At 39.3% G+C, this 23621-nt stretch overlaps 2 protein-coding genes across 3 annotated transcripts in view; both read right to left on the bottom strand.

Annotated features, from left to right (window-relative positions):
* KIF14 (kinesin family member 14) overlaps positions 1-15814 on the bottom strand; it is a 68021-nt gene extending 52207 nt beyond the window's left edge. The window contains exons 1-9 of one of the 2 annotated variants that reach the window (XM_003823058.7): positions 15684-15773; positions 15383-15521; positions 12587-13813; positions 10335-10589; positions 9311-9398; positions 4701-4799; positions 2617-2669; positions 1731-1761; positions 1022-1129 (exon numbers count right to left, since the gene is read on the bottom strand). In XM_003823058.7, the coding sequence (XP_003823106.2) occupies positions 1022-1129; positions 1731-1761; positions 2617-2669; positions 4701-4799; positions 9311-9398; positions 10335-10589; positions 12587-13698 (1746 nt within the window). In that variant the 5' untranslated portion in view covers positions 13699-13813; positions 15383-15521; positions 15684-15773. Of the gene's footprint in view, positions 1-1021; positions 1130-1730; positions 1762-2616; positions 2670-4700; positions 4800-9310; positions 9399-10334; positions 10590-12586; positions 13814-15382 lie in introns of both variants that reach the window. The other variant, XM_063597967.1, reaches the window with a different exon arrangement.
* Positions 15815-15959: 145 nt separating this feature from the next.
* Positions 15960-23621, bottom strand: part of DDX59 (DEAD-box helicase 59) — a 46961-nt gene continuing 39299 nt past the window's right edge. Inside the window, exon 8 of the mRNA XM_034943363.3 lies at positions 15960-19976. Within this exon, the coding sequence (XP_034799254.1) occupies positions 19830-19976 (147 nt within the window). The 3' untranslated portion in view covers positions 15960-19829. The remainder of the gene's footprint in view (positions 19977-23621) is intronic.

Genomic DNA, 23621 nt, shown 5'->3' with positions numbered 1-23621 from the left:
TCGCTATGTTGCTCAGACTGGTCTCAAACTCCTGAGCTCAAGTGATCCTCCTGCCTCGGCCTCCTAAAGTGCTGGGATTACAGGCGTGAGCCACTGCACCTGGCCTAAGATCATCCCTTCATGAATCTGTGATAATTTATAACACAAAAATATTCACATGGTCTACTGAAAAGAATATATTGAGCAGTGGATAGATTATGCCAAAATAAAATAAATTACTTCAAAGAGATTAAAATCCATAACCACTCAGTTATATTAAGGAAATAACAGTAAATAAAGAAAAAGTTTAATGCACAAAGATGTTGCTTATCCCAGCATTATAATAGCAAAACATTTAAAAATAATATAAATGTCCATCAGTAGAGAAAAACTTGAAGAACTGTAATAGTTAATGGAATATTATATAGCTATTAAAAATTATTTTATAAAAATTTTAATAACATAAAATTGTTACAGATTTTAACAGTGTGATTTTAAGTGAATTTAATTGTGATGGCAAAAAAATTGAAAGACTATATACCAAAATGTTTAGACGGGTTTATCTGAATGGTGGAACCTATGGCTAAATTTTAAAAAATCTTTTACTTTCTGATGTTTTTCTAAATACTCTGCATAATTACTATATATGAAAATATACTATCATATATTGATATGATCATATCAATGTTATCATGATAACAAGCATCTATTATTGATTTAAAAATCTGGTAAAGAGTATACTGCCATAAGTCATTTGGTCATTGACCAAAAGTCATTGAAACTAAGGCATATTTCCTACAATCAAATTAAGTTTATATATTTATATGACTGTACTTTTACCTTTTGATTTAAAGAAGACAATAAGAAAAACATGAAACTTAAATGTATTTACTATCTTGCCTGTGGAAAAAAAATACCTTGGTCTGGGTGATCACCAGGGTGAAAACTGAATGAGATCGGGAACTTTTTAAAAAAATACCTTGGTCTGGGTTATCACCAGGGTGAAAACTGAAAGAGATCGGGAACTTTTTAAAAAAAATACCTTGGTCTGGGTCATCACCAGGGTGAAAACTGAATGAGATCGGGAACTTTTGTCATTCATACCAGTAGCAGCAGTAGCTCTTTGTTTATTTCCCAATTCTAGCCAACTCTTATAAGAAAAAAGGAAGGAAGATCAGATCAGCAGACTGTAACTCAATGATATAAAAATTAAGAGAGACAACATATACACATTTGTAATTCAGATCAGCAGACTGTAACTCAATGATATAAAAATTAAGAGAGACAACATATACACATTTGTAATTCAGATCAGCAGACTGTAACTCAATGATATAAAAATTAAGAGAGACAACATATACACATTTGTAATTCAGATCAGCAGACTGTAACTCAATGATATAAAAAGAGAGATAACATATACACATTTGTAATTAATTTATAAAATGAAATGAGTAAATATTTATCTTTTAATAATTTGTATTCCCATTGCCTTTTTTTCTGTCATAGAAATCTGAGGCAGGAAATAATAACTTTAAAAGGCTGTTTCCATAACTCTAAGCTTACATGAAGGTCAACATTTTTAATAAAGCAGAGCAATTATTTTGATTAAAACTTAACAAAATCGGTTTGTGATAAATTAAGGAAACTAACCTTTTATTTGTAAAACAGCAATTAAGAAAAAATATTCTTATAAATATTTAGGATTATGCTCTTTCTATCTAGTGAAAAGAAAACAAAATCAATCTTACCTGGATATCAGCGTAAGAACTGACAATGTTCCTATTTTTAAGAAGTGAAAAGACAAAATCAATTTTACTGATGATTATACTCTTGTTCTCATAAAACAATAACATTTCAATTACATATTTACGCTGAAGATCACAATGGACTAATTCATGAATATTATTTTACTGATTCTCCCAGAATCTTTTATTTTCCCCATTCTTGAAGGACAGGAAATAAAATAATGCTTTAATTTTAACAAAAAGTATGATTTTTCTTAATACAATGAAGCACCTTAGCATCTTAATATTCAAGTCTAAGTCACAATACCAAAAGATATACTTTAACACATATGTATATGCATAGGTATATTTATATGTGGGTATATATGGGTCCCAATACAATCCCAGATGTATTAAATGCAGCTGAGTTAATACTTAATAACTTTTCCTTTCCTTTAAGAAAGCATTTGCAGTGTTGGAAAAAAAAGTAAATGACTCCTAGCATGCATCAAACTCTTAACTCTTCTTAGTACCCTCTTCCCTGTCTAGCTTAGAGTCATAGGTATAAAAAGCAGGTTGAGAGGGAAGATTAAATTAATGATGAAAGGAAGGGGTAAAAGAAAGAAAAAGCAAATATTTACTTCATACTCAGTATAATGAATACTCCATGGCAGACACTTTACAGGTACTATGAAAGACACATGCAAGTATTAAAACAAGTAACTAACACTCTATGGAAAGAGAGGGGAAACCTAATTGGACAATAGCAAGGGTAGAAGGCTAAATAAATAGTTACCCAGGGTTTCAAAGTTAGGAAGGCCAATGAGAATACAATAAAGATTATGGGAGAGTAACATTCACTCTATTCATTTGTTTTATCCTCTTTGCCCTTGCTGAGCCAAATACTTACATTGACAGTGCTTCAACATATGGTCCATAAACAGGATGTTCCCTCACTCTCAGCTAGAAGAAGCAAATACATGCATCATTAGGAGTATGACAAATATTTCATGTAACTTGAAATGATCACTTTTTCTACATCTTGAGTTTAAGGTAAAAGATTTGTCTTTATTTTATCCAGGAAAAAAAAAAACACACAAAAACTCTCACAAAAACAAATCTGTAAGGCATTAGGAAACAGCTTCAATATAAAAAACTGTTCATAGTAGCACAATATGCAACAATATATTGTAGCATCAAGTCTTACTAGTTTTTTTATTCTTAAAAAACTGCTATTAGAATTGTCTAATAGACAATAATTAGAACAATATATTTTAGCATCAGATGTCTTACTAGTTTTTTGTTTGTTTGTTTGTCTGTTTTGAGACAGAGTCTTGCTCTGTGGCCCAGGCTGGAGTGCAGTGGTGCAATCTTGGCTCAGTGCAACCTCTGCCTCCTGGGTTCAAGCGATTCTCCTACCTCGGCCTTCTGAGTAGCTGAGATTACAAGACAGTGCCACCACACCAGCTAACTTTTGTATTTTCAGTAGAGAAGGAGTTTCACCATGTTGGCCAGGCTGGTCAGGAACTCCTGACCTCAAGTGATCCGCCCACCTCAGCCTCCCAAAGTACTGGGATTGCAGGCGTCAGCCACCGTACCCAGCTTGTCTTCCTAGTTTTTCAGTAAGACATTTGAATGTTAAATCTTGCAGTAGCTATGATTTATATACTTTTAAATGCTCTCTAAAACATATTCGTTAAATTTCAGACATTAAAATTTTTCTTTATTGTTACATTATACATTTTCAACTTTGTGACCAGAAGCTTTAAACATATAGAAATCATAGAAGCAAATGTCAAGTTTTGTTTAAGTTTCTTGATGTTGCCAATAGTAAACTGCACAAACATGGGCAAGTGAAGAAGACAGCTAACTTCCTTTTTTTTCTTGAGATGGAGTCTCGCTCTGTCGCCAGGCTGGAGTGCGGTGGTGAAAGAAATCTCGGCTCACTGAAACCTCTGCCCCCGGGTTCAAGCGATTCTCCTGCATCAGCCTCCTGAGTAGCTGGGACTACAGGCACGCGCCACCATGTCCAGCTAATTTTTGTATTTTTAGTAGAGACAGGGTTTTACCATGTTGGCCAGAATGGTCTCCATCTCTTGACCTAGTGATCCACCCGCCTTGACCTCCCAAAGTGCTGTGATTACAGGCGTGAGCCAACACGCCCAGCCGTCTTCTTTAGATTTTTGTTTATTGTGCTCCAAGGTCCATTGCAAAATTAAAAATTTTAAATTTGAATAGCAGTTTTTAAAAAAGATGATATAATTGTGAAACTTTCTATTTCACAGATTATCTACAAGGTATGAATTTGCTAAATAATCCACTGAAATACACATTCTATAATAAAAATATAATTTTAAAAAGTTTTACTATGTTTTGGCTTATAGACTATTAGGGATCTGGTGTTCAACTTACATGGTCCAACTAAATCTCGGAACAAATATTTTATCTTTAGTTTTATACAATTCTTCATTAAAATAAAGAGGTTAAATCTGATAACTAATTTAATTTCTACTAGTGATAATGTTCCGCTTCTTTTTTTTTTTTTTGGAGACGAAGTCTCACTCTGTCGCCCAGGCTGGAGTACAGTGGCTTGATCTTGGCTCACTGCAACCTGCCTCCCAGGTTCAAGCAATTCTCCTGCCTCAGCCTCCGGAGAAGCTGGGACTATAGGCGCAAGCCGCCCCACCCGGCTAATTTTTTGTATTTTAGTAGAGACAGGGTTTCACTGTGTTGTCCAGGCTGGTCTTGAACTCCTGAGCTCTGGCAGTCTGCCCCCCTCAGCCTCCCAAAGTGCTGGGATTACAGGAGTGAGCCACCATGCCCGGCCAGTGCTCTGCTTATTTTCTAAATAATCTAATTGGACTGTAGATCCAAGCATTTGCTTTCATATAATTCTAGTAAAACTTTAAGCTATACCATCCAGAGAACTCAAATAATTAGATGCATTTATAAGAACAGAAATTCAAAACAAATAATAAATTGTTTTAATCTTACTGGTTGCTTTCTCTGCCCATTTTCATCTTTACAAACCAGAAGGTCGTGAATTTTTTCATTATATACTTCAAAGAAGCTCATTTCAATGTGATAGCTGACCTAGTAGGAATAGAAACACAGCATATAATTTATTTTAATGTTTTGCAAATCATATCTGTGGTTAGGAACTAGTATCCAAAATATATAAATATATAAGAATATCCTACAACTCAACAACATAAAGACAAACAGCCCAATTTTAAAATGCACAAAGGACTTGAATAGACATTTCTCCAAAGAAGAACGTACAAATGGCAAACAAGCACATGAAAAGATGCTCAACATCATTTCTCAGTAGGGAAATGCAAATCAAAATCACAATGAAAAACAACTTCACACCCACTAGGATGGCAATAATAATAATAAGTGAAAACCAACCAGTGTGGGTGAGGATGTGGAGAAACTGGAACCCTCCTCCATTGCTAGTGGATGTAAAATGGTGCGGCCAATGTGGAAAATAGTTGAAAGTTCCTTGAAAGGTTAAAAATAGAATTACCAGGCCAGGGACAGTGGCTCACACCTGTAATCCCAGCACTTTGGGAGGCCGAGGTGGGAGGATCATTTGAGGTCAGGAGTTCAAGAACAGCCTGGCCAACATGGTGAAACCACACCTCTACTAAAAATACAAAAATTAGCTGGGCATGGTGCCGGGCGCCTGTAATCCCAGGTACTCGGGAGGCTGAGGCAGGAGAATCGCTTGAACCTGGGAGGTGGAGGTTGCAGTGAGCTGAGATTGTGCTACTGCACTCCAGCCTAGGCGACAGAGCGAGACTCCATCTCAAAAAAGAAAAAGAATCACCATAGAAATTTGGAAATTCCACTCCTATACATCCAAAACAATTGAGAACAGGTATTCAAACAAAAACATGCACCAGTGTTCACAGAAGGACTACTCACAATAGCCAAAAGGTATAAACAACCCAAATGTCCATCAACTGATGAATGGATAAACAAAACTGGCAATATCTGTACAATGAAATATTAGTCAACCATTAAAAGGAATGAAGTACTGTATGTGCTACAATGTAGATGAACCTCAACACATTATGCTAAGTGAAAGAAGCCAGACACAAAATATCACATATTGCATGATTCCATTTATATGAAATTTCCAGAACAGGTAAATTCATAGAACAAAAGCAAATTAGTAGTTGCCAGGGATTGGGAAGAAGGGGGAATGGATTGTGACTGCTTAATGGGTAGAGGGTCCCCTTTGGGGGCAATGAAAATTTTTTGGCACTAGAAGTAACAGTTGTACATTATAAATGTACTGAATGCCACTGAATTGTATACTTTAAAGTGGTTAATTTGATGTTATGTGAATTTGATCTCAATAAAAAAAATTTTGGCTGGGCGCGGTGGCTCACGCCTGTAATCCCAGCACTCTGGGAGGCCAAAGCAGGTGGATTACGAGGTCAGGGGATCGAGACCATCCTGGCTAACATGGTGAAACTAAAATACAAAAATACAAAATACAAAATACAAAAAATTAGCTGGGCATGGTGGCGGGTGTCTGTAGTCCCAGCTACTCAGGAAGCTAAGGCAGAAGAATGGCGTGAACCCGGGAGGCAGAGCTTGCAGTGAGCCAAGACCACGCCACTGCACTCCAGCCTGGGTGACAGAGCGAGACTTCGTCTCAAAAAAAAAAAAAAAAAAAAAAAAAAAAAAAAAATTAATATGAATAACAACAAAAGTCCTTGCATTTCTTCTTAACTTCTGCATAAGGTTCAATTCAATCCAATAAGCATTTCTTAAGTACCTATGTACTGCGTGTTTGGCTTTAGGTTATTGTCAGGACATAAAGAAGTATAAGACAAGATTCTTGCTCATGAGGCTAAGATCTCAGAGACATATAACATACCTTCCAATAGATAAAACACAGCAATAGAAAATTAATTAAGAATCAAAATGAGATGACTATAAATATGACTAATCAGAAAAGGGAAAATTTAGGATGGCCAGAGAAAAGGGAAGGAGTAAATAGAATGTGAGGCATGAGAGACAGAGTAGATTGAACCAGAAAGAGCGCGTAGGGCATTCTCGGGCAAGGACAGCAGCATCTGTGCATCGCATGTGCTCAGAATAGGAAAGACACCCTGTAGGTTGACATTTGATCTGGTAAGATGGAACCTTAAATCAACAACTCTTCCTGATTGGGAAAGAAAGCAATCATTAGACTAAGTGGGCTGAGCTTCTCCTCCTTTTGACTCTGAAAGATACAGTGCAGAGGCCAAAAAGGGGAAACTTTGCTTCCAAACAGCTCTTCTGACAGTTAGGGCATGGTTTCCTTATTAGAGAAATAAATTTCATCCATTGATCCAGAAGTGAGTCAGCAAGCATCTAACAGAATTGGAAGCTTCAAGGGAGTGTCAAAGAGATTTAAGTTCAATTCACCAAATATTCATTGTGCTCTACTAGGTACAAAGCACTCTTCTAGGAGCTGTGGGAAAATATGAGATGAACTGGACATAGTTTTTATCCTGAAAGAACTCAGAAGCTATTGGAGATGCAATACAGTTCATGAGTAATACAAGGCAGAATATAGCTGGTGTCATGAGAGAGAAACAAAACACTTCCAAAGAGACCAGGTATAAGGGAACACCAAGTAATTATAAGGTCATTGACAAATGCTATGAACAGGGATGGGGGCTGTCAGAATTCAATAAACACGTAATAATGCTTATTTTATGTAAAATAGTATTTTATGTTATAGAGGCTCCAGGAGGACTTAGAAATGAAAATGTAGTGTGGGAAACAAATTGGAAAAGGTAGTTGGAGCCACACTGGAGAGGTCCTACATTTTTCTTCTCCTCTGAGGCTCCTGCCATCATGCTCGCTATACCACCTTCTATTACCCCCATCCACATACTATTATTCTCTACCATCCTGGCTAATTCCAAAGTTGATATAACCACATTTAGTTGGGCTCACTATGTGCCAGGCACTCTTCAAAACCTTTTGTATAGATCAACTCATTTAATGCTCACAACAAACCTATGAGAAAGACATTGTCAATATCATCTCTATTTTCTGTTCTGAAACACAGAAAGGCATTAAGTAAATTGTTCAAGATCACATTTCTACTGCAGTGATGAAGCTGAGATTCAAATTCAAATAACGTATCTCCAAAGTCCATGCTCTTTTTTTTTTTCTTTTTTTTGAGACAGAGTCTTGCTCTGTCGCCCAGGCTGGAGTACAGTGGCATGATCTCAGCTCACTGCAATGTCCGCCTCCAGGGTTCAAGCGATTCTCCTGCCTCAGCCTCCCGAATAGCTAGGATTACAGGCGCCCACCACCACACCTGGCTAATTTTTGTATTCTTAGTAGAGACAGGGTTTCACCATGTTGGCCAGGCTGGTCTCAAACTCCTGACCTCAGGTGATCCGCCCGCTTCGGCCTCCCAAAGTACTGGGATTACAGGCATGAGCCACTGCACCCAGCCTCTAGTTTCTTCTCTTATCACTTTCCACCCTCAAATTCCATGCTCAAAACACAGTGAACAATTTATAGATTCCCAAAGGCTCCCTACTTTTTTGCTTTCAAATCTTGGTACATGCTGCTCCCTCTCCCTGGAATGTCCTTCTCCCCTTTGTTACCAAGCTAATAATGCTATGTATCCTTCAAAAATAAGCTCAGCTGCTCCTTCCTCTGAGAGAATGTCTCCCTCCAACTTTATATGTTCTCACTTACATGTTCTATTAGAGCATCTACTTTAGTTTGTTTAGCATTTAATTGATTGTACTTGGCTGTTAACTTATTTCTCCCACTACACTCCTTTGAATACAGGGACTGGGTCTTTTAACTCCACACCCCTAATCTAGCACAATTTTCCCAATTTCCTTTATCATAAAAAATACTAGAGGAAAAGCATGAAAATTATAAAATCCCAAGCTCTACACCAGACCAACTGACTCAGAACCCCCAGAAGAGATTTTTAGCAAGTGTGTACATACACATACACATGCACATATATGTCCCTGCCAAGAATCCCCGGTGATTCTTATGACCAAGAAAATTTGAGAAAAAAAAAAATTGATCTAACAAGCTGCCTGGCAACAGCAGAATGCTCAGTAAAAGGTAGCTGAATGTGTAAATGAATAAGTGAAATAGGAAGCCAGTACAGCCTATTCAGGTGTAGTAGAGTGGAAAAGCATGGCTTTTGAAGTCAACTCTGGGTTCAAATCCCAATTTCACTACTCTTTCTGATTCACGTTGTCCAAAAGGTTATGCCTGCTGTCCTTAGTTAAGCTGTACACCTATCTGACTACAAAGACATGTATAACAGCACATAGCTACCATGTTTGTGAGCCTCTACGTATACACAAAAGTAAAGCAAAAACAAGGGAGAAAAGACAGAAGAGATGACTTCACTATCACTGCCCACTAGGTGAAATTGATTCTGAATTTAGAATTTCCACCCTCCCTCTCCATACCACTGTTCCAAAGAAGAGTGATCTATAAATTAGAACTGATCTTCCATTAAGTATTTCCTTAGTGGCCATGACTGATTTGAACTTGATTTGACTATGTTCTACTCTGAAAAGAAGCTTGCAGGTATTATAAGAACATACCTCTTGGGTTTGTTTTCTGGCTACTTGAGAAAAAAGATCTTCACAAAATCTTGGAATTATTCCTGGTTCTTCACTAAATCCCATCATCCTGAAAAATACATTATGAATAAGGGGGAAATAAAACTAATTCTTTTTTTAAAATTCTTTTTGGGGAAATAGGCTGGGAAGGGAGTAGGAAGCAAGTTCACTGAATCTCATAATTAAGAATCTGGACTCTGGAGTCAAATCTGCCTGAGTCCAAATCTTGACTCCAAGATATTTAACCTCACTAAACTTCAATTTCCTCTACTGTAAAACAGGAATAATACAACTATCTAATTCAGAGAATTGTTGTGAAAGAATATAAGCAAAGTCTTTAGCACAGTGTCTGGAATATAGTAAGAACTCAAATGTTGGGCAACCCGCTTGGGTCCCCTTCCACGCTGTGGAAGCTCTGTTCTTTCGCTCTTCACAACAAACCTTGCTACAAAAAAAAAAAAAAAAAAAAAGAACTCAAATGTTAGCTACTGTTAAAATGCTGAGTATTTCCTTCTAGGACAGGTATTATTATCATAGCTACCATTTATCAGATGCCCCTCCACCCTTTTTTCTTAAGAGATGGGGACTAAGTTGCCCAGGCTGGACTCGAACTCCTGCGCTTAAGCAATCCTCCTACCTCAGCTTCCCAAGTAGCTGAGACTACAGGTGTGTGCCATCACATCTAGCTTAGATGCCTTACTTTTAATTCTCACCAAAATACTTAAAAGATAACCTCTCTAGGCCTTAGTTTATGTAAAATATATAAAGTACAGTAAAATGGGGCCAATGATAATTACAAGATGAATTGTATCAAGGTAAATGTATAAACTGAAGCCCAGAGGCTAAGTAAATTGCCCAAGTTTGCAGAACTGGTATATAAAATGGATGAGATTTGGGCCAAGATCTGTGTGATTTCAAAACTATATTCTTTCTATCACCCCCATGCCACTTCTCACAAAAGTATATTTAAACTCTTCTGGATAATTGCATTTCCAATACAACTTACGTATATGATTTTCCAGAGCCAGTCTGACCATAAGCAAAAAGACAGGTATTGAAGCCTTCGAAGGCTCTTTCTAGGAGTGGTGCTGCTAGCTTCTCATAGACAGTTGTCTGGCTAGCGTAGTGAGGATGACATTCATCAAAAGACCAGAATGAAACATCATAAATAAAATTATAAACTTGTTTCATGTCAGGGTGTTCCACAGTTATTTCTTTCCCACTCATGAAGACTACCTGGGATGCTTTTTCAATCTTCTCTCTTGAAAGAAGCACAAAGAAAAAAATCAAGTAACTAAAATGATCAAGGGTATTATTCTCACAGAACATAATAAATACCTCAAAACTATTTAAACAATCTTCCAAGGCAAGATAATTCTTTAGTTTTGTGTGGAAAATGCAGATAAGCAAACATAATTCTAGTGGGTTTCCAAAATATATTTCCTGTGGCTCCAGTGCCACCAAAGGGAAAATCCCAGATTCCTCCAGAAAACCTATCCTACTTTTACAAGATTTTTTCCTCTTTTTTTTTTCTCTTGAACTATACCTTTTCCCATCCCACCTACTATAATCTACCTATACTCTTCATTCAAATCTACATCTTTATTATGCAAATTTGGGGGGGTACCAATCTAAATAAAGCTGGCATAAAATACAAATATCTAATTTTAACAAACTCAGTTGACTGTAAGTTTCAATCATAAGTCTCTCTTGGCTACTAAAGACCTCTCCTCCTTCCTCTAGATTCTCTCCCTTAAAATCATGAATCTTCCTGTATACCCTTTTTCCCTTTGAGACTTAGGTGGAAATCTTTCATTTACTTTAGATCTACAGAAAAACATCATCACTCTTTGTCTGGCTCCAGATATGCACTCCCTCCCCGCTCCATCCCTGACTCTGAGACTGCTTTAAATCAGAATTTACTCTGGAAAAAACACCTGCCTCATCAATTTGACAAGTACTCTACCCTGGCCCTGCTTTCAAGGCTTGTCTGATGAGTTTGGAATCAGGCACTTGGTCCCTTACTAAGTTCAGTATAGTCCTCCATCTTGCATTTTGTCCCTACCAGCTCTTATTGTTTCTCTTCCTATCATGGTTCTTGAGGCTCTGTTAGACATTCCAATTCTCTCAAACCAACTCACCCTCAGTTCTCCCTCTTAATACTAACCCATTTGCACGAAAAAGATTCTACAGTACTGTATAACTTGCCTTTAACTACTGACCCCTTAGGTTCAAACTGGAGGTTCCTGCCCTGATGCAGTGGTCACCAAATCCTCTTCTAACTTGCTTAGATACACAGCTTCAAGTTAAACACTACTAACTCTGTGAAGTTTTTCACTGTCCCTTAAAATATTTTAAACAACTACATTAAAATATTTTAAAACAATTACATTTTGTCACATTCACATTTTGTCATGTCCATCTTTTCCAACCTCATCTTTAATCTGTGTCTTTCCCACACACAACCACTTTTAGAGAGAGATTTTTTGCCATCAAAATCAAATCTAATGTATCACTGCATTTATAACTACTATATAGTAATCGGAGACAATGATGATGATAATCACCACTCTGGAAAGGGTTTTGAAAGGACCTCTTTAGGGAACCAGTAATTTGTTATGGCTCTTCTTTTTTTTGAGACAGTCTCGTTCTGTCGCCCAGGCTGGAGTGCAGTGGCCTGATGTCAGCTCAATGCAGCCTCTGCCTCCCGGGTTCAAGTGATTCTCCTGCCTCAGCCTCCCGAGTAGCTGGGATTACAGGTGTGCAACACCATGCCCAGCTAATTTTTGTATTTTTAGTAGAGACGGGGTATCACCATATTGGCCAGGCTGGTCTCAAAACCCTGGCCTCAAGTGATCCGCCTGCCTTGACCTCCCAAAGCAATGGGATTACAGGCGTGACCCACCACACCTAGCCTGTTATGGCGCTTTTTAAGGGATAGGTATAACATTCCAGCATATATTGCAGATCTGAAAGCAGATTTCATTAGAGACCTAAGTGACTTATTCAGACTTTTTAAAAGCAATATATCTAGAGAAACTTCAATATACAAAATATGGTGATTCAATTTTTTAATTTTATAGTCAGTGATCAAAAATTATCAACACACTACAACTAGACCTAAAAGTTCTTTCTATATAAAAGTATTGCCAACAAGTTTGAAGATACATGAATACACTGACCTTCCAAAGGCAGAGAGGAATTAAAGGTACATTACATGTAACTGCTTGGCTTTAGATTTTAAAAGGCATCACATACCTCTTGGTGAAAGGTCTTACGCGTACTGCCACTGTCACTTGACTATTCTCTACTTTTAAGGGGTCTTTTCCTGCAGAGGTGTTCTGAACTACAGTTTGTTCTTCGGGAAGAATTGTATTTTCTGCGGACCTTTCCTGTTTATTTGCAAGAAGGGAACTTTTTGGTCTTTGTTTAACTTGAAGGTTAGACATTCTATTCTTCAGTATTGATGGAGCTGGGCTCTTAAGCTGAGGCAGGCTGCACTTTGGTGTCAATTTGTGTTCTGTTGTACATTTTGTAGGTGTTCTTTTTTCTAAGCTCCCAAATTTATTTGAAGTTTTTGCAATTTCCTTCCCAATACTTCTATGATACAAGTTTCCTGTTCCCAACACTTTGATATCCAACTTGCTCTGAGTAGGTTTCGTTGTCAAGTGTCCTGATCTAACAACTTCAGTCTGACTCAGGGAAGCAATGGGTGGTCTATTACTTGAGTACTTAAGTGCAACATTTTGATTTGCTCTATTGGGGGCAGAAAATGTTTCTTTGTATTTCTTATCAGCCATCATTTCAATGACCTGTGGATCTTCATCTAAAGGTACAGAAGAGGCAACAAAAGAGTTTTTAGCATTATTTACAATCCTTACATTTGTTCTACTTTCCTTAGAAACACCATTATTTTCTGTTTCACCTCCCACATTCAGTGTCATTTTGACAGAATCTATTTCAGCTGTTTTCCACTTTTCTGCAGAATCTGTTTTAGCACGACGTTGTAATGTAAGACGTGTTTCTGCTGTTTTTTCAGTTGTGTCTTCCAACTCACTAACAAGCAAAGATGATTCTTTGTTCCTTGTAGTTCTCCTCTGAAGTGCCAATCTACCGACAGGATTAGGGGTAAGGGGCATGTCTGCTGTTTTTTTACTGGCAGAAATAACATAAGTTCTATTTATGTCTCTGACTTTACCTGCAGATCTCAATAATGGATCATCATTTTCACATTCTGACATATCCGACTTCAAATGCAGCTTAAGTCGGCTACTGTGGGTGAGGGCATTCAGTGATGAACTATTTTGGGAAGAAGGAATATCAAGAATATCACCGCTGTTATTTCTATTATGAGTACTGTGTAATGACATTTTGGCAGACAGTTATTTTAAAAAAGAATGTTACTAAGACCCTAAGCTCTTCTTTGGACATTCATTTGATTTCCAGCCATTTCTTATGTATCCATTTCTGAAAATATCTGCTAAACTGAAAGAAAAAAAAAAAAGATTTAGATCACATAGACTACAAACAAGCTTTAAAAATATAGAGAGAACATCCCATTGTGTAAGTAAATTCCCAGAGGCATACATTACAATAGATCACAATCTGCAGCTCAGATACTGCTTCCAAGCAACTTCAGGCAAGTCTCTCAGAGAACTTACCATCATTATTCAACAAATATTGACTAAGTTTCCATTAGTGCCAGGCCCTCTGATAGATACTGTAGACTTCAAAGACAAGAATACAATTCCCATTTCTTTAGTCTAGAAGAAATATACTGATAAGCCATATATCAGGCCAAATGTGTCAAGTGACTTAGAAGATGTAAAAAGTGCATGCCAACATAGATTTTCAAGTACTTCCAGTGTGGGGAATGGGAAGGACTAAAGGAAACCCTAGCACCTAAATCAGAGTGTGAAGCAAAGTATTTTTATAAATACCTGCTACACGTATTTTTTTTTTGCCAATGTTCCATAAGAAGGTTTATTTTATTTTATTTTTATAAAAATATGTTTTTTGAGACGGAGTCTTGCTCTGTCACCAGGCTGGAGTGCAGTGGCACGACCTTGGCTTGTTGCAACCTCCATCTCCTGTATTCAAGCAAATCTCCTGCCTTAGCCTCCCAAGTAGCTGGGACTACAGGTGCCCACCACCATGCCCAGCTAATTTTTGTATTTTTAGTAGAGACGGGGTTTCACTACGTTGGCCAGGATGGTCTCGATATCTTGACCTTGTGATCCGCCCGCCTCGGCCTCCCAAAGTGCTGGGATTACAGGCGTGAGCCACCGCGTCCGGCCCATGTATGCTGAATACAGGAATGCCTATAGAGAAGATTGAATTGATTGGTGTCACGAGGCAGATTATTCCCAAGTACCACAGGCAGTAAGTACGATAAGTACTGTAAATTAATTGTGTTGAGAAAAACCATGCAAGATTAGATAAACAGACAACCTGCCCTTTAGCAGTAAGACAACAAATTAGACAGAGATGTATGTAAATATACAGCAACAATATCTATCAGGTATTAACGTTTTAAAGAAAGGGAACAGCAGTGACAGCTAAGAGACCTGGCTTTTAGTCAACTTTGTATCCAACTCCTTACAAGGATGTAAACAAGACTTTAAATTTGCATGCCGGGTTCTAACCTGTAAAATGACACTGGTTCAAACTATTGCAAAGATTATTGCTATCGAGGAACAAATTAATGGAAGGTAATTTTTAAATGAGGCTTTTAAATTTTTACATAACAGTCATTACAAAAAAAAATTCGTCAGGTTATAAGCATCTCCCATCAACGTTTCAACTCAAAATACAGAATTTTCCTGTTATGAAATGAATTTAAAGGCAAAAAGAAGATTCTGGAAATTCTCTTGCAACTAAAAACCATTTGCGATTTGCACAAATCAATACGGTTTCTGTTTGAGGAGTTTCGCCATCAGATTTTAAAGAGGACTGGAAGGAATACAAGGAAAATAAGCACAATCCAAACCAAAACATCCGGTGATTCTGTTCTTTCTCTGCTAGTCATTACCAGGGGCTATGACTAAGAATTACCTCTTAATGCCAACCGACTCGGGGAGACTCGGGGAGAAGCCCACGGGCCGAGAGGCCCTGAAGTCCGGCTTCCCGGTGCCAGCAGAGACGCTGCCTTGCGCCCTTCGTTCGGGGACCCCTTCGCCGCCGACCTGGAATGCTGAGGAATTGAATGGGGGACCGGAGCTAAGACCACCCGCCCGCAGAGCAGTGGTCGCCTGTAGGGAAAGCGTCCGCACGCCCTCCCCAGTGCCGAAACTTCGCCCCTCCGCAGGGTCCGGCACCTTGGGGACCCCCTCGAGACAGTCCCCACGCCACTCACCACCTCCAGCGCCGGCTCCCCAGAAGGCCGCAATTTGAATGGGCGCCCCGCCTTCTGATTGGCTGCTGGGCGCGCGTCGGGTGCCGCGCCTTCGCTTCCACCCGCCCCCCGGAAGTGCCGGTGGTTGGGCTCCGGCTAGACTCGCCCCACCCTCATCTCCCAGGCGACGCTCCCGCCCCTCCTCGGGTTCTGCTAACGCGTGGAGCTTGGCCCCCTTTAAATCCGACCAGAGGAAGGGGCGGCGGTCGCGGGCACAGCGGGCCCCTCGTTGAAGTGGGTGTCAAACGAAAAGCATGACAGTGACACTCTTGTCGATCTTTAATCTAAAAGAAGCCATTACATCGAAGACTTCACATTGTAAATGGATATTTGCCCCCAAATTAATCATAATAATTAACTTTTCTAGTGTTTCCTACGCAAGGCGTTTACGTAGGAAATATGCTAAATGTCTTATATGAATTTTTAAACAGTCCTGAAAATCTTGTGAGATAAATATTAATGTTATCCCTCGTTTACAGATGAGGAACTGAGGTTTAGAGTTAAACTTGTGAAAGATCAGACAATTAGCAGTGGCATAACTAGAACTTGAAGGTTCTTGCCGCCGTACAGTGTAACTCCGTTTCAGTAAAAGTTCCCTTTTTTAAATTTTTTTTTTTCTTTTTTGAGACGGAGTCTCGCTCTGCCGCCCAGGCTGGAGTGCAGTGGTCCCTGCAACCTCCGCCTCCCTGGTTCAAGCGATTCTCCTACCTCAGCCTCCCGAGTAGCTGGGATTACAGGCGCGCACCACCACGCCCAGCTAATTTTTGTATTTTTAGTAGAAACGGGGTTTCACCATATTGGCCAGGCTGGTCTCGAATTCCTGAGCTTGTAAGCTGCCAGGCGTGAGCCATTGCGCCACCCAGCCCCCATAAGATTTTGAAATCTGAAAAAATATTACAAATACATTCTGAAAAATAACCAGATAAATGAGAAAGACTAGATAAATAGATATTGTAAAGCAACAATGTTTTTAAACAGGCAAAAAGTACAGAGATATTGAAGAAGTATTCACTGAGATAGAGACCATAAGTAGCTCCAATTATATAGACCAACCAAACAGATGATAAAGTACTCATTCTAAATCTTACTCTAAAAATCATTCTAAAACTCAATTAAAATTAAGGTATAAAGAAACTATCAGAAAATAGAATATAATATTTATCAGGGCCAGGTGCGGTGGCTCACGCCTGTAATCTTAGCACTTTGGGAGACCAAGGCAGGCGGATCACTTGCAGTCAGGAGTTTAAAACCAGCCTGGCTAACATGGTGAAACCCCGTCTCTCCTAAAAATACAAAAATTAGCCAGCCGTGGTGGCGGGCCCCTGTAATCCACGTTACTCAGGAGGCTGAGGCAGGAGAATCACGTGAACCGGGTAGGTGGAGGTTGCAGTGAGCCGAGATCGCGCCATTGCACTCCAGCCTGGGGGACAAGAGAGAAACTCCGTCTCAAGGAAAAAAAAAAAAAAAGTTATCACATCTATGGGAAAATGATCATTCAATTTGGAAACAAAGCAAGATATGTCAAAGAAAAGACAGACAAACTCAAATACATAAAAATTTTAAACATATGTATAATTCAAAATAATAAAAATAAAATGTAAGGTAACTGGAAATATATATTAAACATGACAGAAGACATAAAGACCTTTTTCAATTTTAAAAGGAAAATAAGCTCATAAATAGAATAAAGCAAGTATTTTTTTAAATCCACCAGAGGGAGACAAACAGAAAGAAAACGTGGAAAGAGTCGAAGTAAAACTGGCACGTTTGAAGCTTTCTAGATTATGTAAGATTTAAAGAAAAATGATTAACTCATGCTAATTAATGATCTCTTAAGATTAAATATTTTTTTTTTTTGAGACGGAGTTTCGCTCTAGTTGCCCAGGCTAGAGTGCAATGGCTTGATCTTGGCTCACCGCAACGTCCGTCTCCCAGGTTCAAGCGATTCTCCTGCCTCAGCCTCCCGAGTAGATGGGATTACAGGCGTGCACCACAACCCCAGCTAATTTTGTATTTTTAGTAGAGACGGGGTTTCTCCATGTTGGTCATGCTGGTCTCGAACTCTCGACCTTAGGTGATCCACCTGCCTCAGCCTCCCAAAGTGCTGGGATTACAGGCGTGAGCCACCGCGCCCGGCCTAAGATTAAATCTATTACAATTTAGCAAATTTCACAATTTTTAAATTATTAAAATGTGGTATGTATTTTCCTGGTGTTTGTATCTAGTTGCACTTGGGATCTATAACGAAAAGGTGCAATAGGAAATTAATAATTTTAAAATGCAAAGGACAAAGCAAAAGTTGTGGAAAAGTGGTAAGAGCACTTTGGATTCTAGCTGAGGATCTGTCTCAACCTAATGGTGAGACCAGAGATAAGTCTCCTTACTGCAGATCCCTCGCTTGTGAAACGAAAGTGCTGGATTAAATCATCATAACCAGCAAGGATTGAGTCCTTTCTTTGTGCAAGAAAAATAACCTAACTCCATAACCTTATAAGATAGGTATTATGATTATCGCTGTTTTACACATGAGGGAAAGTGGGTTTCCAAGGAGTTAAATAGCTTGCCTGACATTATACAACTATTGGGTCACAGAGTTAGGTTCAGAACTCAGGAAATTAAACACCATTTCCTGTGCTCTGTACCACTACCCTGTACAACTGTTTTTACAGATTCTTTCTGGATCTCAAATGTCTATGGCTTTATAGTAAGGACAAGAGTTAAACAAACTGCATGAACCTAAAGGTATTTTAAAATGTGTCGTATTTTGTATTTTCCTTCTAATTTTCTTTTTTTATTTTTATTATTATTATTTTTTTTTTTTGAGACGGAGTCTCGCTCTGTCGCCCAGGCTAGAGTGCAGTGGCGCCATCTTGGCTCACGGCAAGCTCTGCCTTCCGGGTTCACGCCATTCTCCTGCCTCAGCCTCCTGAGCAGCTGGGACTATAGGCATGCGCCACCACGCCCGGCTAATTTTTTGTATTTTTAGTAGAGACAGGGTTTCACCATGTTAGCCAGGATGATCTCGATCTCCTGACCTTGTGATCCACCCGCCTCGGCATCCCAAAGTGTTGGGATTACAGGCGTGAGCCACCGTGCCCGGCCCTAATTTTCTTTTTCTTTCCTTTTTTTTTTTTTGAGACAGGGTCTCAATCTGTTGTCCAGGCTGGAGGGCAGTGTCATGACCATGGCTCACAGCAGCCTCAACTTCCCTGGGCTCAGGTGATCCCCCCACCTCAGCCTCCCGAGTAGCTGGGACTACAGGTGCACGCCACCACGCCCAGTTAATTTTTGCATTTTTTTGTGGTGACGGGATTTCACCATGTTGCCCAGGCTGGTCTCTGACTCCTGAGCTCAAGCGATCCACCTGCCTTGGCTTCCCAAAGCTTTGGGATTACCGGCGGGAGCCCCTGTGCCTGGGCTCCTTCTGCTTTCTAATACATGTTAGACTAAGAGTCTTGGAAGTATCCACTATAATATGCTTACATTTTTTTTTATCAGGTCTTGTTGATGAATCTTTATGAATTCAGTTGTTGTCACTTGGTGAAACAATCTAAATACATTCAGCAATACTGCCAATAATTTTAAAAGAACAATTATGCAAGTAATCCCTTTTATTATTATTATTATTATTATTATTATTATTATTATTTTGAGACAGAGTTTCACTCTTGTTGCCCAGGCTGGAGTGCAGTGGTGCGATCTTGGCTCTGCCTCCCGAGTTCAAGCAATTCTCCTGCCGCAGCCTCCTGAGTAGCTGGGATTACAGGCATGCACCACCACGCCTGGCTAATTTTGTATTTTTAGTAGAGACAGGGTTTCTCCATGTTGGTCAGGCTGGTCTCGAACTCAGGTGATGCACTCCCCTCGGCCTCCCAAAGTGCTGGGATTACAGGCGTGAGCCACCACACCCAGCCTAGTAATCCTTTTTAATATATAAAGAAAAGAACTCAGGGATTAGAAAATATTATAGACTCTCTTTTTCTCTTTGAGTCATGCTGGTTTCATTCCAGGGAAGATTAGCAAGATTTAAAAACCATTGTCAGCCCCAAAGCCTAGTGAGTATCCTATTTTTACATAAAGGAAGCTTGGGTCTACATAAAGTTTCATTTAGGAAGAACAATTTTTTTTAAGGCCTAGTTTGACCTTCAATCGGTTGTCTTCTTCCCATTGTGCTTTGCCAACATAGCCCAAGGTCATTCTGACATCCTGTTGAAAATGCTGGGGATTCCTCCAAGTAGACTTGTAGGTATTTTCCTAAAATGGATAATGAAAAGCTTCAAGTCACTTACTTTTCAACAAATTTACAGAGAGGTATTAGATGATCTCAGTAAGAATGTTGAGTATGTACAAATCACTCAGCTGTCTGTACTAACCCCAAAATAGTTCATAATCTCATTTCTTTTCGGTGGTACATGTCAATACTAGCAGTGTCTAGGCTGCCTAGAATTGCCTAGAATGACACATGTTTAGTTGTTTTTATAATCAATTTTTAGTTTGTGTATTCACATAAATCAATTTTCTAATTTAAAAAACAGCATAAAAAAGATTGTGTCAAGTAATTGCTTCTCATGTTCGTGGATATAAAAGGGCAACTGTCAAGTAAGAAGCCACCTGGATTGCAAGAATTATACATCATCTCAGTCTTTCTAGAGGGGAGAGAGGGGAGTTTTTCTTCAGTGTTGTAGCTTCATGAATAATTCCACACCCATCCACATGTCTTTACCCGTTTACATAAGGCTTTTTTTTTTTTTTTTTTTTGGTTTAGACCACAGGCTGTTCTCTGATTCACTCAGGGGAAAAAAACAACTACCATCGGAAAGAGTTCTGCTCTTTTTTTTTTTTTTTTTTTTTTTTCTTTTTCAGATACAACAGTCTGGGGTACAACAGAGAGTTGAGTGTTCTATTTGGACTAACATTTTCTCAGTTTCCTCTAGCATACAAAGATGAATAAATGATGGCATTTTTCTGTCTTCTGTGATAAACAGTGTTTTTGCAAGCCATGGTGTAGGTTTATGTGGACTTTATGGGTTTCATTTAATTCACATGAAATTATGCCAAAGAATGAGCCCATTCACTGTGTCCTGTATTTCTCCCAGCTGTATTTCTTTAAATATTATTAATAAGTTTCTGTACTACAAGCACTCATTAACCCCAAACATCCACTCCAACTGACAGCAATAGGGCCTGAGCAATTTGATATTATATTCCTGAAAAAAGAAAATGAAAACAAACTCTCATTTTATCAGTTTTCTCCCTTATCCCAGAAATTTAACAAGGGCAATGCAAACTGCTATCCTAGAATTTATTCCACTGTTTGAAAGTCTAAAGCAGGACTGTGCAAGATAGTGTGAGCTACATGTGAATTTTAAACCTTCTAGTACCCACTTTAAGAAAAGTAGAAAGAGAAGGGACAATTTATTTTATTTTATTAATCTTTTTTTTTATATATATAGAGATGTGGATCTCCCTATGTTGTCCAGGCTGGTCTCGAACTCCTGGGCTTAAGCAATCCTCCTGACTTGGCCTCCTAAAGTGCTGGGGTTACAGGAGTGTGACACTGCATCTGGCTGATTTTAATAATTTATTTAACCCATTACATCAGAAATGTTATCATTTCAATACATAATCAACATTAAAAAAATGTTCATGGCCGGGCACGGTGGCTCATGCCTGTAATCCTAGCACTTTAGGAGGCCGAGGCGGGTGGATCACGAGGTCAGGAGTTCGAGACCAGCCTGGTCAACATGGTGAAACCTGTCTCTACTAAAAATACAAAAATTAGCCGGGGGTGATGGTGTGCATCTGTAATCCCAGCTACTCAGGAGGCTGAGGCACGAGATTGCTTGAACCCAGGAGGCGGAGGTTGCAGTGAGCCGAGATAGCACCATTGCACTCCAGCCTGGGCAACAGAGCAAGACTGTCTCGGGAAAAAAAAAATTCAGATATTTTACATTCTTTCAGGCATTCAGTTAAATTTTTACACTTAACAGCATTTACAAGACCAGCCACATTTTAAGTGCCTGATAGCCGCAATATTGGATGGCACAGGTCTAAGGGGTCTCTCTCTCTCCCTTTCTCTCATTGCATACAGGAAAGAGATAGCAGGGTCTTAGGATGTGGATTCAAAATGTATTAAATATCATAAGAGAATTGCATTCTAACTGGATGAAAAGGGCTGGAATCCCCACAGCTCCTGATGTCTCTCTGGCCACAAACTCCGTGGCCTTTCTGTTCTTTGATCTGGTCTTTTGTTGATCTCTGCTGGCAAAGGGCTGTGGTTTGAAGCGTTTCTGATTTCATGAAGTTGGAGCTTATCCTGAACTGATGGTTCTACAATAACCTGATTTTATATGTACCTGACTGTACTGAAATTAATGCTAACTTCAAAATTCTTTCTCTCAGCTTAAAACCCCCCACTATCTCCCTATAATTTGAAGTCTTATCTCAAGAGTATATGCCAGTGAAAAGTGCCAAGTCAGCAAAAGGGTGAGGCCAAAGACATAAAAAGAATTGTGTGGGCCAGGCACAGTAGCTCAAGCCTGTAATCCCCAAGACTTTGGGAGGCTGAGGCAGAAGGATCGCTTGAGGCCAGCAAGTGGAAGCTGCAGTGACATATGATCACACCACTGCACTCTAGCCTGGGCAACAGAGCATGATCCCGTCTGTAAATAAATTAATAAATAGATAAATAAAATAATTGCGGGGACCCTTATTTGATACTCATGACCCCTGAACCACAGTTTAAGGAATGATTTTTTTTTCTGTACTCAGCTAGAGAAGAGGTTAAAAAAAATGCCTTTAAAAAATATTATAGCGTGTTCCTGAGTCCCAGACCAACCTTTCCTTTTTTCTCTTTTGTTCCCTTTTTAACACAGTTCTCAGTTTCTGGGTAGCTACAAGCCCAGGATTGCACCCAGGATTCTAAATGAGATGTGAGAAACCATTTACAGAGAGGAACTATTACTTTGCTCTACAAGGAAATCCCCTGTTTGCAACTAGACTGTTGATGATATTATTATCTAGCCCTAGGGCTCTTTCCTCATTATTTTCTGCAATTCTACCTATTAGGGCTCCATTTAAATGTCTCATGGATACTACTTTGATGCATGACCTTCCAGCTTTGTGAGAGTGAATTTCATTAGCCTCATTTCTGCCCATTTCCCTAAACTGTTTAAATCTTTAGTAATCTGGTCCATTCCTAGAATGTAGCAACTGATACTCCTTCATCACAGATTCATCTGTAAACTTAGCTTCCTACCTCAGGACAGAGTAAACCCCATGCTCCCTTTGTTTTAAAGGTACATAGTGTGGAGTAATTAGAATGGCACACTGAGGACAGAGGTCCTGCTTTTCTGGGGTGGTAGGTGTGCACCTGAATGCAGGCTGCCTGATCCTGGCTCCTCTGAGCTAAGCTCCCTCACTGTCTCTACTCAGTGCCTTGGAGTTGTAAAGAGGGGACTCTTTCATATTCTGTCTATGTCATATTCATAGACAGAGTTTTCTCCTAATTCTGGTCTTCCTGCCCTGCTATAATCCTTGGCTCTGGCTAAAGTTTCATTTCTGCTTCTACTTCTAGGGAGGGGTGACGTTTTCATTGAGAAGTGCAATAGGCAGCGGATGTGGGGATTCCCTTTCTCCCCACCATCCCGCCCACCCCCTCCATGTGGCCGTCTTTCTCCCCACCCCCGACTGTGCTCACAACAAAGACTGCTGGGTCTCATAACTCACATGTCTCTCAGTACTGATTTTGACTTATCGAGGTTGCTACTTTTGCCCAATGCTGTAGGTTGATGCCTCTGTCCCGTTCAGTGACGCGAGCTGAGCTTTTAAACCTCTGTGGTCTCACCTCACCTGTTTTTGTGTTTAACCACAATGGCTGAGTCTCTTCAGTGACAGAAT

The sequence above is a fragment of the Pan paniscus genome, chromosome 1 (assembly GCF_029289425.2).
Source record: "Pan paniscus chromosome 1, NHGRI_mPanPan1-v2.0_pri, whole genome shotgun sequence".
Classification (NCBI taxonomy): Eukaryota; Metazoa; Chordata; class Mammalia; order Primates; family Hominidae; genus Pan; species Pan paniscus.
The sequence above is the reverse complement of the archived record's forward strand: the minus strand, read 5'-3'. Positions and strand labels throughout refer to the sequence as shown.